Source organism: Tauraco erythrolophus, chromosome 2 (assembly GCF_009769465.1).
Source record: "Tauraco erythrolophus isolate bTauEry1 chromosome 2, bTauEry1.pri, whole genome shotgun sequence".
In the NCBI taxonomy this organism is placed as follows: domain Eukaryota; kingdom Metazoa; phylum Chordata; class Aves; order Musophagiformes; family Musophagidae; genus Tauraco; species Tauraco erythrolophus.
Window position 1 is genome coordinate 82,919,611 of NC_141466.1, and position 12,817 is coordinate 82,932,427.

Here is a 12,817-nt window from a genome sequence, read left to right on the forward strand (position 1 = left end):
GTGGGAACACCAATTTCAGCTCAGAGAGTAAACTGTAAATTGCTAGGATAAAAACAGAGAATAAAACAAGATAGGCTGTTGCGGACTACTGATGCCTCAATCTTCGGGGATCACAACCCAGAAGGTCGTTGTGATCTTCCTCGTATATCAGAAGGCTCTAACACCCTCCAAAGGTCCTTGTCACAACCAAAGGTTTCTAACAGAGAGCTTCAAGACGCTGCTCTCCAGGGGCTCCTATCACTCCAGTCTCCAGGAGGGAACTGCCCCACTCCCTCCTGGGAGTGCCCCACCTTTAAACCCCCATGAGTCACGTGGTTTCCGGTTGACCAACGTGACTCACAGCACCTGTCCTAACAAGGCACAGGTGCTTTCTATTGTAGTAGCCAGGAACTCCCCCGACATAGGCCATTGTCTAGATCCATGGTGCGTTTGCATTTGACCACTGTGTTGGCGCAGGCATGGGAGTGCTCTGGGAAGAACAGTGCTTATTTCTGTGTATATCTAGGTGACAGATGTTTGTCTTAGTGAGGGTTATAACACCGTGGGGGTTTTTTGGGTTGTTTTTTTTTTTAACCCCCCCCCCGCAACGTCTTCTGAATGCTAGAGTAGTTTTGATAAATATCTCAGGTTCTTTGTTCAAAAAAATATTGTGATGTGTTTCATGTGATCAGATCAGTATGATCACAGTCCCTTTCTTCTCTCCCTTTCACCTTATGTTGGTACTGAAGCTTTTTTTACCTCCCAGAGTGTTTAGGGAGCTGTACCAAAGACTAACCTTTCTGAAAGTATAAAATAAAACAAACACATTGGATGTTTTATCTTCCTGTACAGGCTGTTTTTGGGACAAAGAGATGCCCATGTGACAGAGAGGTGTGCATGAAGCGGGGGAAAGAGGAGAGAAAAAGATGATCTGATCACTAGTACTGGAAAGGGCTGTGCTTAGCAGGGAATCTACCACTACACTCAACACCTGAGGATACATCTATTTCAAAGCCTCTGGAAAATGAAGACTGGAGCGCTGGGTATTAAACTGTAGAGTAAACTTGGCAATGTCAACTAGGGCACTTGAATCTTCTTGATTCCCCCTGAGTGCAGGGCCCCCTGAGTCCTGGGATTTATGCAACGGGCAAGTATCAGCCAGGTGGAGACCACTGGGGAACTAAAATTTGAATCTGGAGTCGGTGTTCAGACTAGTAATGGAGTTTCACGAGCAGCCAGTATCCTCCTGCAGTTTGGTAGGCTGGAGTGGAGGACAGGACTCTGATGGCTAAGGAAAATATCTGAGGATGTGGATTTACAATAATTTGAACAGATCAACATTGCAGCTGTGGTGTAGCCACCTGGTTAACAGTTGTAGTCCCTTTCTTCCCTCCCTTTCACCTTATGTTGATACTGAAGCTTTTCTTACCTCCCAGAGTGTTTAGGGAGCTCTACCAAAGACTAACCTTTCTGAAAGTATAAAATAAAACAAACACATTGAATGTTTTATCTTCCTGTACAGGCTGTTTTGGGACAAAGAGATGCCCATGTGAGAGAGAGGTGTGCATGAAGAGGGGGAAAGAGGAGAGAAAAGATGATGCTTAAGACTGCTGTGATGGACAGCTGTTCTCTTTAAGACATGTTGCTGTTCCTTGAGCATATTTAGCCTGTACTCTTACAGACATGGGATACAGGGACCTGCTGTGTGTAACAAAATACATTGAGACCAGTCTCAAGAAGCATTTCTGGTATTAAAAAAAAAAAAGTTTTTATTAATTCTCCTTCAGATAAACCTGACAATTGCCATAAATGTGGATAATTAAAGATTCAAGTTATAAATATTTCCAGTAATATAGAGAGTACTTAATTTCTTTTTACAGAATATCGTTGGTTTTTCAAGTTTATGGTGTCCTAGTTAGTAAATTCTACTCTCCCTAGAATTTTGAAAACCAGTGTGATATTTGAATGTCTTATATTTTCATAATTATTTGTAACTCATAAGTAATAAAAGAACTCTGAACCTTACAACTGTCAGCTAACAGTCAGATTTGTATTTTTTATTTCATGACAGGATCTGGAGTTTCATGGAGTAATGAGATTCTACTTTCAAGATAAAGCAGCTGGAAATTTTGCAACAAAATGTATCCGTGTCTCTAGTACTGCCACAACTCAAGATGTGATAGAAACTCTTGCAGAGAAGTTTCGACCAGACATGCGAATGTTGTCGTCACCTAAATACTCGCTTTATGAGGTGCACGTCAGTGGAGGTTAGTGTTTATTCACAGTCTTTCCTGAATCCGCACCATGTTCCTGTCCACCCACACCCACATCTTTAGGTTTGCCCCTAGCTTCTGAACCACATAAGGCCTGGGTGTTTTGTTCCTCAGTATGTTGCTACTAATTTTTATGTGGGGGAGTGGTGTTTCAAAATGCGAGTATGCGTATCAGGCCTGCAGTTTACATAAGTTTTTATTATGATCGATTAAATGCTATACTTGACATCCTGTTCATTTGTTGACAGTTGTGAAAGAGTTGCTATTTTTAGGACTAGTAGATAAAGACTAAATTTATAGTGGGAGAATAGGAGTGCTAAATTGGAGCGCTTAAGAGTACATCTTCAGTTATTCTTTGATGTTATGGGCCTTTGATAGGTGGCCTTATAACACGTGTTCCTTTACTGCTAAACTGGGAAAGTTCAACATAGTGTTATCTGAAACCACTGTGTTTCTTAAACAGATCCCGTCATGTTACCTCTGAAGAGCTCAGATATCTAAATAACCTTTTGATGCTGCTAGCCTTTGTGTCTCCACACGCCAGTAGAAAGCTTGGGTTGGAAGGTGGTAGTGTGTGTGATGGAGATAGGAAACAAGCTTTTTGTTGTGCTTTGTCTTTTTTGTACTTTGGAAGCTTACACAAGTAGTTTAGCTACCTTAAATTCTGCTTTTAAAAGACTGAAATAGTTTAATTTGAGATAGAGAATGGAAATTTGCTGGGAAGTGTGTCACTTTTCATGGTCTACAAATGATGACTTGATGTGAATTATAAGAGATGAAATGAAAGTGCATGTGTCATCACTATTTAAGCAATGAATAGTATGTGGGTTTTCTGCTTTAGGTTTTTTAAAAAAATCTGTTAGCATTGTACCTGTAGTCAAAATGAAATGATTTCTTTTGCAGAACAAGTTCTTGATGTTTAAAATGTCGCTCATAAGAGAGGCACCTCATTCAATATGAGTGTTTCTCATTAAATAAGATGTAACTGCAAAGATGACATTCATAGAATCATAGAATCATAGAATCATAGAATCGTTAGGGCTGGAAGGGACCTTCAAAGGTCATCTAGTCCAACCCCCCTGCAAGGAACAGGGATATCTCCAACTAGATCAGGTTGCTCAGGGCCTCAAAGACATAGCAAGACATGACATTGTCTTGCTATGCACATATACTGTCTCCAACTTCTAAAAGGGAGACCAAGTGGCAAAACTTGTTTATTTTTTTTAACCACTCAGATTTTTTTCATATACTTAAAATAGATATAATATACTACATGAAATTTTGTCTAGTGTATGTGCATAATGGATTTTTTTTTTTTCATTTGATAATCTGATTTATTTTTGTGCAGTCTTTTCAGAATAGTAGTTCTTAGGCCTCAGTCAGACTGGTTAAATTTAAACTAGGAAAGATGAGTATTTCGAAGTCTCATGAAATTACAAAGTTTCAGACATTTTAACTGTAGATGCAACTTCTCCTCTTGAGTGATAATCTTATGTTCCCAGATGTCAGTTCTAATGAAGGAGGTATGCAAGACCACTTTATGTAGACTTTTAGCTTATGTAAATAGAGGGAATACACTTACGTTGGTTCCTGTAAAGGGGACATATGTTTCTACCTCCTGACGCTTTCTGTCCCTGTACTTTGCACATCAGTTATGTTTCCCTGTTCTGTTCAGCAACCTTCTGTTTTTTTTAAGAGCATAACTTGTTTCTAAGTATCTTTACTATTGAGGTGCCAAGTAACTGTTACTGCTTTTCATTTCTTTTGAAGAAGAAAGAAGATTAGATGTAGATGAGAAGCCTCTTGTTGTACAATTAAACTGGAACAAAGATGATCGAGAGGGAAGATTTGTTCTCAAGAATGAAAATGATACTCTTCCTCCAAAGGTGAGTCTTTAAGAAGGAGTATGCTAGTGGTAACAGCAGTTTTGAAAATGTGTGGGACTTGCTTATATAGCAAAACATAATTTCTGCTTTTCTAACTCCTGAAAACAACTACTGATGATGACCTTTGATATCTGAAGCAAGTTTTTTTAAATACTTAAAATGCATCTGTGCAGCACAGCATTTTTGTGATCTTTCAGATGACTTGTGATGCTTTGATCCATGTAGCTGTCTAGTACTGGAATATGTAATGCCCAGAGAACTTAAAGCTTCCTTTGTTCTAATAGATGAATTAAAAATTTTCTCAAATAGTATATGATGTCAAACACCCAGGAGGTAATACTACCTAAAAATTGTTAATTCTCTAGGTAATGCAAATATCTCCCTCCTCATGCAAAATGAGAGACATGTGAACATCAGTCATACAAAAGCCTTTTTTTTTTTAATATATATATTAGTCATTTGAACGCTAAATTAAATCAAATCAGACTTTGGCTCCTGAAGTCATGTAATTATATGTATTATATCTAACTTGGATGCTTATAGCTATGGAAAACATACTGTTCAGTCTGGATTCTCTTCACAAGTTGTTCATCTTGGGCTGAGCACTAAATTCCTGTTGCTCTTGGAATTAGAGCTTGTTACTTTTAAAGGTGCTTTGGGTATAGATACATGAGCAATTTTTACACTTACACTATGTTTTTGACTACAGGATACATCCATGTTAGAGGTGGGGAGAGAAAATTAATCATAGAGTGATTTGAGTTGAAAGGGACCTTTAACAGTCATCTAGTCCAACCCGCCTGCAATGAGCAGGGACATCTTTGACTAAATCAGATTCCTCAGAGCCCCATCCAACCTGACCTTGAATATTTCCAGGGATAGGGCATCTACCACCTTTCTGGGCAACCTGTTGCAGTGTTTCACCATCTTAATTGTAAAAAAAATTTCTTCCGTATATCTAGTCTAAATCTACCCCCTTTTAGTTTAAAACCATTATTCCTTGTCGTATTGCAACAGGCCTTACTAAAAAGTCTGTCCCCATCTTTCTTGTAAGCCCCCTTTAAGTACCGAAAGGCTGAAGTAAGGTCTCTCTGGAGCTGCCTTTTCTCCAGGCTGAACAACCCCAACTCTCTCAGCGTTTTCTCACAGGAGAGGTGTTCTATCCCTCTGCTAATTTTTGTGGCCCTCCTCTGGACGCACTCCAGTAGGTCCATGTCTTTCCTAATCATGTCTTGCACTACATCTACCAGACTTACTATTCCTATTCGTTGAGTTAAATAATCTTCAATCTTTATTCTCTGTGTTCTTCACTTCTGATAGAAGCAAGAAATCCTGCATCTTCCTTCTCGCATCTTCTATTATTTTCTCTACAGAAGGCAAATGAGCCTAGGATTACAGGTATCTTGTGTATGTGAGAAGCAGGAATTGAAGAAGAGAACGCGGGAAGGACAACTCAGAAAAATACAGTACGGGGAAATGTCCTCTGTAATGTTTTTCCTTTTGCAGTTTATTATTGCCTGATGCTCCAACACAGTTGTCTTGAAAACAAATTAAGTGCAGTATTGTTTTGTGAAGTTCTTTTACTGGGAGGCAGAAATTTGTTTTGCAGCCTTCATTTGATCTTCGAGCCCAAGTAGATAGTAGGCATTATTCAAGTAAAATTCTGCTGTTTCTTCACTTTCTTGAGTACAAGGTGCTTAATCAGTTCATACCTGCTTTGGAATATGAAATTATTTTTGCCTTCTATGTTATTCCAGAGAGCATTAGTCCCATCTGTTTGTAATGCAATATTATTGCCTGAAGTATTGTTTTTGTGTTAGTGATAATACGTCTTAATCAGATTCCTCTGGAAAGTTAAAACCAATACTAACTTTTAATTGGACTAAAAATAATGGAATTTGTTTTAAACTCATTTATTTCAGAAGACTCAGAGTAATGGCCCTGAAAAACAAGAAAAAGAGGGAGTAATTCAGAATTTCAAACGAACTCTCTCAAAAAAAGAAAAAAAAGAAAAAAAGAGGCGTGAAAAAGAGGCATTGCGACAAGCATCAGATAAAGATGATAGACTTCTTCATGGGGATGATATGTAAGTGTTTTAAACTTTGATCAGATCATATAATCTACATCTTACTTTAAAGGATTCCCTTGTCTACTAAGTAAGTTGTTTCTGTCAAAAGCAAGTAGTTGACATGGGTGCAATAGCATCGTAAACCAAAATACGTGGTGGCAATTTCTGTGGTTTGTATATACTTTTTGCCACAAGGTTTGTTTTAAACTATGAAATAATTTTTTATTTCACCTCTTTATCCTTTTGCAGAAATTGACACATGCTTGATGACATGGACTTTCCCTACTATGTTTATTTTTGAGCATTTGCTCTAGAGTGTGTTTATTCCTCTCCCTGTGTTTGATTGTTCTGTCTTTTGCCAGAAGAATTAGTATGTGTGTAGGTGTTTTATATTTGACTTACCACCTGACTGTCAGTTTGTTTTTCTCTGAGACGTATTTTGGTAGCCAATCTTCCAGGTTCTTCAGCTCTCACTCCCAAATCTGCTGCGCCTTATTCAGTGAGACAGGGTAGGACATACGTTAATCCTTGTAGAGAAAACTGGAGTGCAAGAGCCAGGCATGGATAACCGTATGTAGAACTAGAAAGCTGAGAAAGGTCTACATTAAATTAAACATTGTCTCTGTACCAGATTTTGTAGGTTTCATATGTAATACACTAGGGAAAAAAAAAATCATTAGTGGTGGATTTTTAGCATACCAGAAAGAAAATGGAATGATGAAAACTGATTAATTCATAACAAATTCTCAGAGATGAAACAAATTAATTGACTACTTGACTTATAATAAAGGATTTAGCTGCTCAGCTCTTTTTTTTTTTCTTAAACTTTTTTGAGTTCATGATTATTTTTCATATGTGAGTACTGCTCTGCATGGATATGTTTGCAATGTTCTTCAGATGTCAGCATGATCTTTACAATATCCTGTGCTGTCACTTAGCTTTAATTATTTTAAATTAAAATAGAATTGTATGTAAGTGCATTAGGAAAAGAAAAAGCATGAGCTGCAAGCACATGCTAACTCTGTTCTACATTTTGCAGTTTTTATAAATTAGAATAAAGTTAGAGGTATAACGCAAACTTTATTTAATGCTTTTTTTTTTTTCTTCTGAGAGGTGGAAGGCCTCTTTTTTCTTTGAAAACTAGCAACCATCAATACTTAAATTGGTTGTTGTCTGTTCAGGTGAGCACTGATACTTGAACAGTGTTAATCCCAGCAAAAGTGAGATTCGTGTAGAAACCATCTTAAAATAACTTAATTGATTTCCTATGTGTATAGATTCTACTTGCCTTTTATCCTTTAGGAAGTGATAAGAATGTATGTATTTTAAGCTGTTAATGACAATTTTTCCTTTTTATTTAAACTAACTTGGCAGTGAGAATTCTCGCCTTGCAGCTGAGGTTTACAAAGATATGCCTGAGACCAGCTTCACTCGCACAATATCCAATCCCGAGGTGGTTATGAAACGGCGGCGACAGCAAAAACTGGAGAAGAGAATGCAGGAATTTCGCAGTTCTGATGGCAGACCAGACTCGGGTACTTGTATTTCTTTTGGTTTAGTTGTAAACAGTAAACTGTTTACTGAGAAAGTATTGTTAAGGCCAGCACTTCCTGTAAATTTGAATTAACTTCTGCTTTCTCCAACATTTTTTCTACTTCATGGCTAATTTATCCATAATGTAACAGAATGAAGGATTTCTAGAGGTAAAATTTTGCAAGAGTGTTCTATGACTAGTACAAGTCAAAGCTTTCAGTGATGGACAAATTGATGGGAGAGAGTATGCTCATTGATCTTGCTAACAGTGCTAAACCAGGAAAGAAGGAAGGACAGAATTAAACTGATTAAACGGACAAAGTGAGAAAGTCTTCTGAAATAAATGTCATTCATTTTGGTAAGAACAAGCTGAATGACCTGAACGTAAAAATGCAATCAGTAGCACAAATATAAGATGGCAAGTAGAGATTCTTCAGGGCTGCACAAAGGGTTCTGGTAGATGTTGTGAATATCAGTGATCAGATATTTTATGTTCTTGGGGGTGGGGATAAAGATCACAGTGGCTGTATAAACATCAGCAATACATGAACAAATGAAGCAATATTAGTACTGATAAAACCTCAAATGATGTAGCCTGTCCATGGAAGGGTAGTGAAGAAGGAGTTAGAGGTGTAGAAAACATCACTGGTGAGGGAAATCTTAAATGGGCTTTTTCAAGAGAGGGGAGATTTCTTGAAGGTCAGCACAAACTTGCAGTCAAAATGGGAAAGGTCAGTTCTTCCTTCAGTCATTGTCTCTGTTTCATTTTAGCTTCAGGCAATATTGAGAATGGGGAAGCACTGGGGAAAACCTTGCTTAGAGAAATGAGGAAAGCATTACTGGAGTTTTTTACCAATGGCAGAGACAGATTTATTTCAGGAATGTTATGTAACTATTCTTTTGTTAGTGAATTGAATAAACGATTTCTGAAGGAGTTTGTTCTTATGTTCTGTTAGAAATATAATAAATGGCTGCATGTCTGTCTCTCTGTTCTCTGGTAGCGGTGTTAATTAAATTTTGTTTCCAAGGTGGGACACTGAGAATTTATGCAGACAGTTTAAAACCAAATATACCATACAAGACAATCCTGCTGTCCACTACGGATACTGCAGACTTTGCAGTTGTCGAAGCACTGGAAAAATATGGTCTGGAGAAGGAAAATCCCAAGGATTATTGTATTGCTCGTGTAAGTGAAGTTACTAAGTCACAATCTTCTTGTGCTTCATATTTGATTTTGTTCCTTACAGTAACTTTAAAACTAAATGGAAAGACTCCGATAGTTCTGCGATTAACTTTTTTTTGATTTTGTTTTTTTCAATCTGACAGCCTCAGGAACTCTGAAGTGATTTGTTAGGTTTTTTGTTTTTAAAATCTAAATCTTCCAATCTTACTAAATTATTACTTACTTTCATCATTAATGTTTATCTATATAGTAACATATTTCTGTATTTGGCACTGTGGTTTTATACCACTAAGTATGTTTATGGTTTGCAGATATATAAACTAATAGTTAATCCTGTGGATACCTAAATTTGTGCTGGTTGTGCACAAAACTATTCCCCTGAACTAAGAGCATCTGCTCAGAGGCAAAAGTGCTGAGGCCAAACTCCAGTATGAAAGGTAGATGTTATATGCTGTTGTCTTATACAGTGGTAGGTTACCCTCATTACACATCACAAAAGATTAAACATTTGAGTGAAACTTTTGCTTTTTTTTAAGAATATAGTTATTTTAGGAGTTCTAAATTAATTGTACAGAATTGCTGTTTCTTAGAGGTATGACTTTATCAAAAAGTCCAATGGGCAGTACTGATTAAAGATTACAAACTTCTGTCCATTTCATCTTACGAAGGAGAATAGTGAGATTGGAAAACGTTTGATCTTTGAGTCCAGTCTTTGGTTATGTTTCTGGCTATTGTTTATCTAATAAACTTGGATTCGTTGCTCCTTAAAATGATGAAAGAAAGGGAAAAATGTTTGTCTCATCATATTGTGCTCTCTTCCCCTGCCTGTTCTCTGGTGCTTAAAGTGCCACTGGAAAACAGTAGGGAAGCTTTTACTATCTGTTACTCCCCATGCTTTCTAGCTACTCTAAAGGATGTGGATATCTCTTTGGTCTTAAAGTTGCTTTCTGATGTGTTCTTTATGTGTCTTTGTGTAACCTTAGTGTCTACTTTTACTGTGCTTACAGCCCTTAGTGGTATAATTAGCTGGGAATTGACATGTTGCTCTAATGTTCTGATTAGTAATACGGAAACCATACAGTGGTAATGCTTTTGTAGTTTTACAACAGTGAACTAATATTGGTTTTTATTGTTTCAACAGTTTTGTCTTAGTTCTGGACATATTTTTAATACAGTTCTGGACATTTTATCCTTGTCTTCATTAACCTGTAATTGGGGTCCCAACTGTGAAAGTTAATTTTACTTAACTGCCGTAAAATTTTACATAGGTTTTTATTATAGAGGAGAATAATTTTTTAAGTAGTGTTTTTTTTTTATAATGACACAGCATATTAAAAATTGATTCTCAGTTTTGGCTGTGAAGTATTTTTTATGTGTAGTTTTAATTAAGACAATTATCTTCATATTGTGGGTTTTGTAAATGAAATTCATGATTCTGTCATTAATCTTACTAAATGGGCTATTGACTTGACACACTCATTTTTCTGCTGGTTTGAGAGAATTGTGAGCTCCAGCAGAGACATTGTGACTGAATTTGGAAGGTAGTTTTGCATCAGTCTGTTTAGTTCAAAGTTAGAGGGTATTATGATATATTATGAAATATTTATAATTTAGGGAATTGATTGAACTGATTGCACACTTACCAGGGAAACTATTGCAAGTCTCTGTTGTGATGGGGGCATTCTCTCTCACCTCCCCTTGTTCTCTGATCTTGTGTGAGGGTGTTTAATGTAGAAAATAGTCTGAGGAATGTTGCTTTGATCTTGGGAAAGATTAAAAAAGTCTTTGCTGTGGAGCAAATTGATTTAAATTAGTTTTCTGGAAAGCGCTTCTGGAAAATATTTTGTCTTTTCTCATCAACACATCTTCTTGATATAGTAAGTTTCCATTCTGCTGTAAGTTGTGTGCTTATATTTACATTTGAAATGTGTGAGTGGTCTTCATTGGCTAATAGCAGATCTTTTTTTATACCTTTAAAGTGTAGAAGACCTTACTGTTTTGCTCACCATAAGTCATTGTAGTTGGCTGAAATCTACTTGACCTTTCTCAGAGCCTCTACTGATACAGTGCTTGGTTTTTAAATATGGTAATCTTTCCTTTTTTAATAAAGTTGAGAATTTTTAACATAACTTTAAAATCTACTTTTTGCCAAATACTTTTTGAAGTTGCTTTCCTTGCTTGAAACATTAAAATATCCTAACTTTAGCTTAATGTGTCTTTTTGTCACTATTTTCTTTTCTGGAAACTCACAAATGCAGTGCTAAACAGATGTCATGGCCATTGGTGCTCCTTTACACTGAGGTCTTGTAGCCGTTCTTTACTCCTGGTGGGCCTTTTGCCCCTCTTCTGACACTTTACAGTGTTCTGTGGATGACAAATCTGTCTTGCACATGTTCCTGTTGTTTACTTTTTGTTGAGTTTAATACAGTGTGCAGTGGAATGTATAACTCAGTTTGATTGTTTGGGATTTTTAAATGTTTTGTTCTCTTTGGGTGGCAGGTGAAGTGTCTTCGAAGAAGACTTAAGCAGTTGACACTTAAATGTTAAGATAGATTTTAAGTTCTATGACAAGACCTTTATAAGGTTGTATAAGTACCTGTAATAAAGTTCACTCACTTCTGAAGTTTCAGTTGAAAGATTAACATTGTAATAATTTTTCTTAACATTTACCATTGACAACTTTTATTATAAATGGCAGTTTCCTGTTTGTCGCTTGCTTTTATACCCTGGTTTGTGGTGTATCGGGCTGTACCTTTATACCCACTTCTGAAGTGCTTTCCTATGTAATCAAGTAAATACAAGTATGTTCCAATATACGTTTTGTTTGTTTCAGTTTGCTTGGTTTGAGTTTTCCTGAATAATACAAGGTTCGCTGCACATCTTTTAAGATGTCAAATTAATTAGACAGTCTTCCAAGCTACCTGTGCATATTCACTTAGGGCATAAGACCTGAGGCATGCAGCAAACCAGTTAACTCTTAAATGTAGAATCTTGATTAGACTTTTGTTTTACCGTGCTCTTATGTTTTTACTCAATGATAAGGCATAAATAACTTTTTGAAATACGGAAAATTGAGGATCAATTCATTCGAATAAGCAGATATATTAAAACATACAGTAGATAAGAGGTTTTTATTTAAAAAACAGTAAAATGACAAAAGAGCTTATTGAAGATCTATTACAGCATGGGGCTTTCTCTTGTGAACCTTTTGCTAAGAATAGATCTGATAACTTGATCTGTTGCTATTACTTTACCACAGGGGGCTTAAATATTTGAGTATTATCTTCTCTTACTTGTTTATCCCAGCAAATGCCATGGAAGTTAAGTCCTAAGTTCCTATGAACTTCGTTTAAATTTCTTAGCTTGTATTTTCTACATGTTTCACTGCATTTTAAATGAATAAATAGAGATTGGAATGACTTTATGATAATTAGTATATGCTCATGAATGCAATTATAAGGAAGCAGAGTATATTCTTCCTAATTACCTGTTATGAATTTGTTTCAGTTTGCAGGTTGTCAGCTGACAACCTGCTTCCAAAGCTTGTGATCTTAAGCTCAGTTTACCCATCTCCATTTCCTACGCTGTTGCAGAAATGAGGGAAATGGTTGTGCCTGATCTCAGCAGTCTGTGGATTCAGATTCACGAAAGGATGTTTAACTGCATCTTCTACTTTTCAAAACAAAAGCAAATCTCTACCCAGAAGCCAAAACCCCATCCTAATATAAACTTGTTTCCATGTTTTTCTGTTATTCTAAAATGTAGGAATTTCAGCTTTGTGGGTGACGCTGAGGTAGCATTTGCCTAAAACACAGAGATATTCTCTAAACCAGCATCATCACAATTAGAAGCCTTCTGGACTGCATAAGCTCAGATGTGGTGCTTTGTGTCTTTC

General features: G+C 36.6%; 1 protein-coding gene across 13 annotated transcripts in view; it reads left to right on the plus strand.

The window, feature by feature from the left end:
• The window catches only part of AFDN (afadin, adherens junction formation factor), a 131,184-nt gene that overhangs the window by 36,777 nt on the left and 81,590 nt on the right, over window positions 1–12,817 (plus strand). For 4 of the 13 annotated variants that reach the window (XM_086626995.1, XM_086627003.1, XM_086627033.1 and 1 more), the window contains exons 2-6: window positions 2,051–2,246; window positions 4,023–4,138; window positions 6,061–6,224; window positions 7,581–7,741; window positions 8,768–8,925. In XM_086626995.1, coding sequence (XP_086483121.1) covers window positions 2,051–2,246; window positions 4,023–4,138; window positions 6,061–6,224; window positions 7,581–7,741; window positions 8,768–8,925 — 795 coding nt within the window. Of the gene's footprint in view, window positions 1–2,050; window positions 2,247–4,022; window positions 4,139–6,060; window positions 6,225–7,580; window positions 7,742–8,767; window positions 8,926–12,817 lie in introns of those variants that run through there. The other 9 variants (XM_086627012.1, XM_086627018.1, XM_086627026.1 and 6 more) reach the window with 4 other exon arrangements.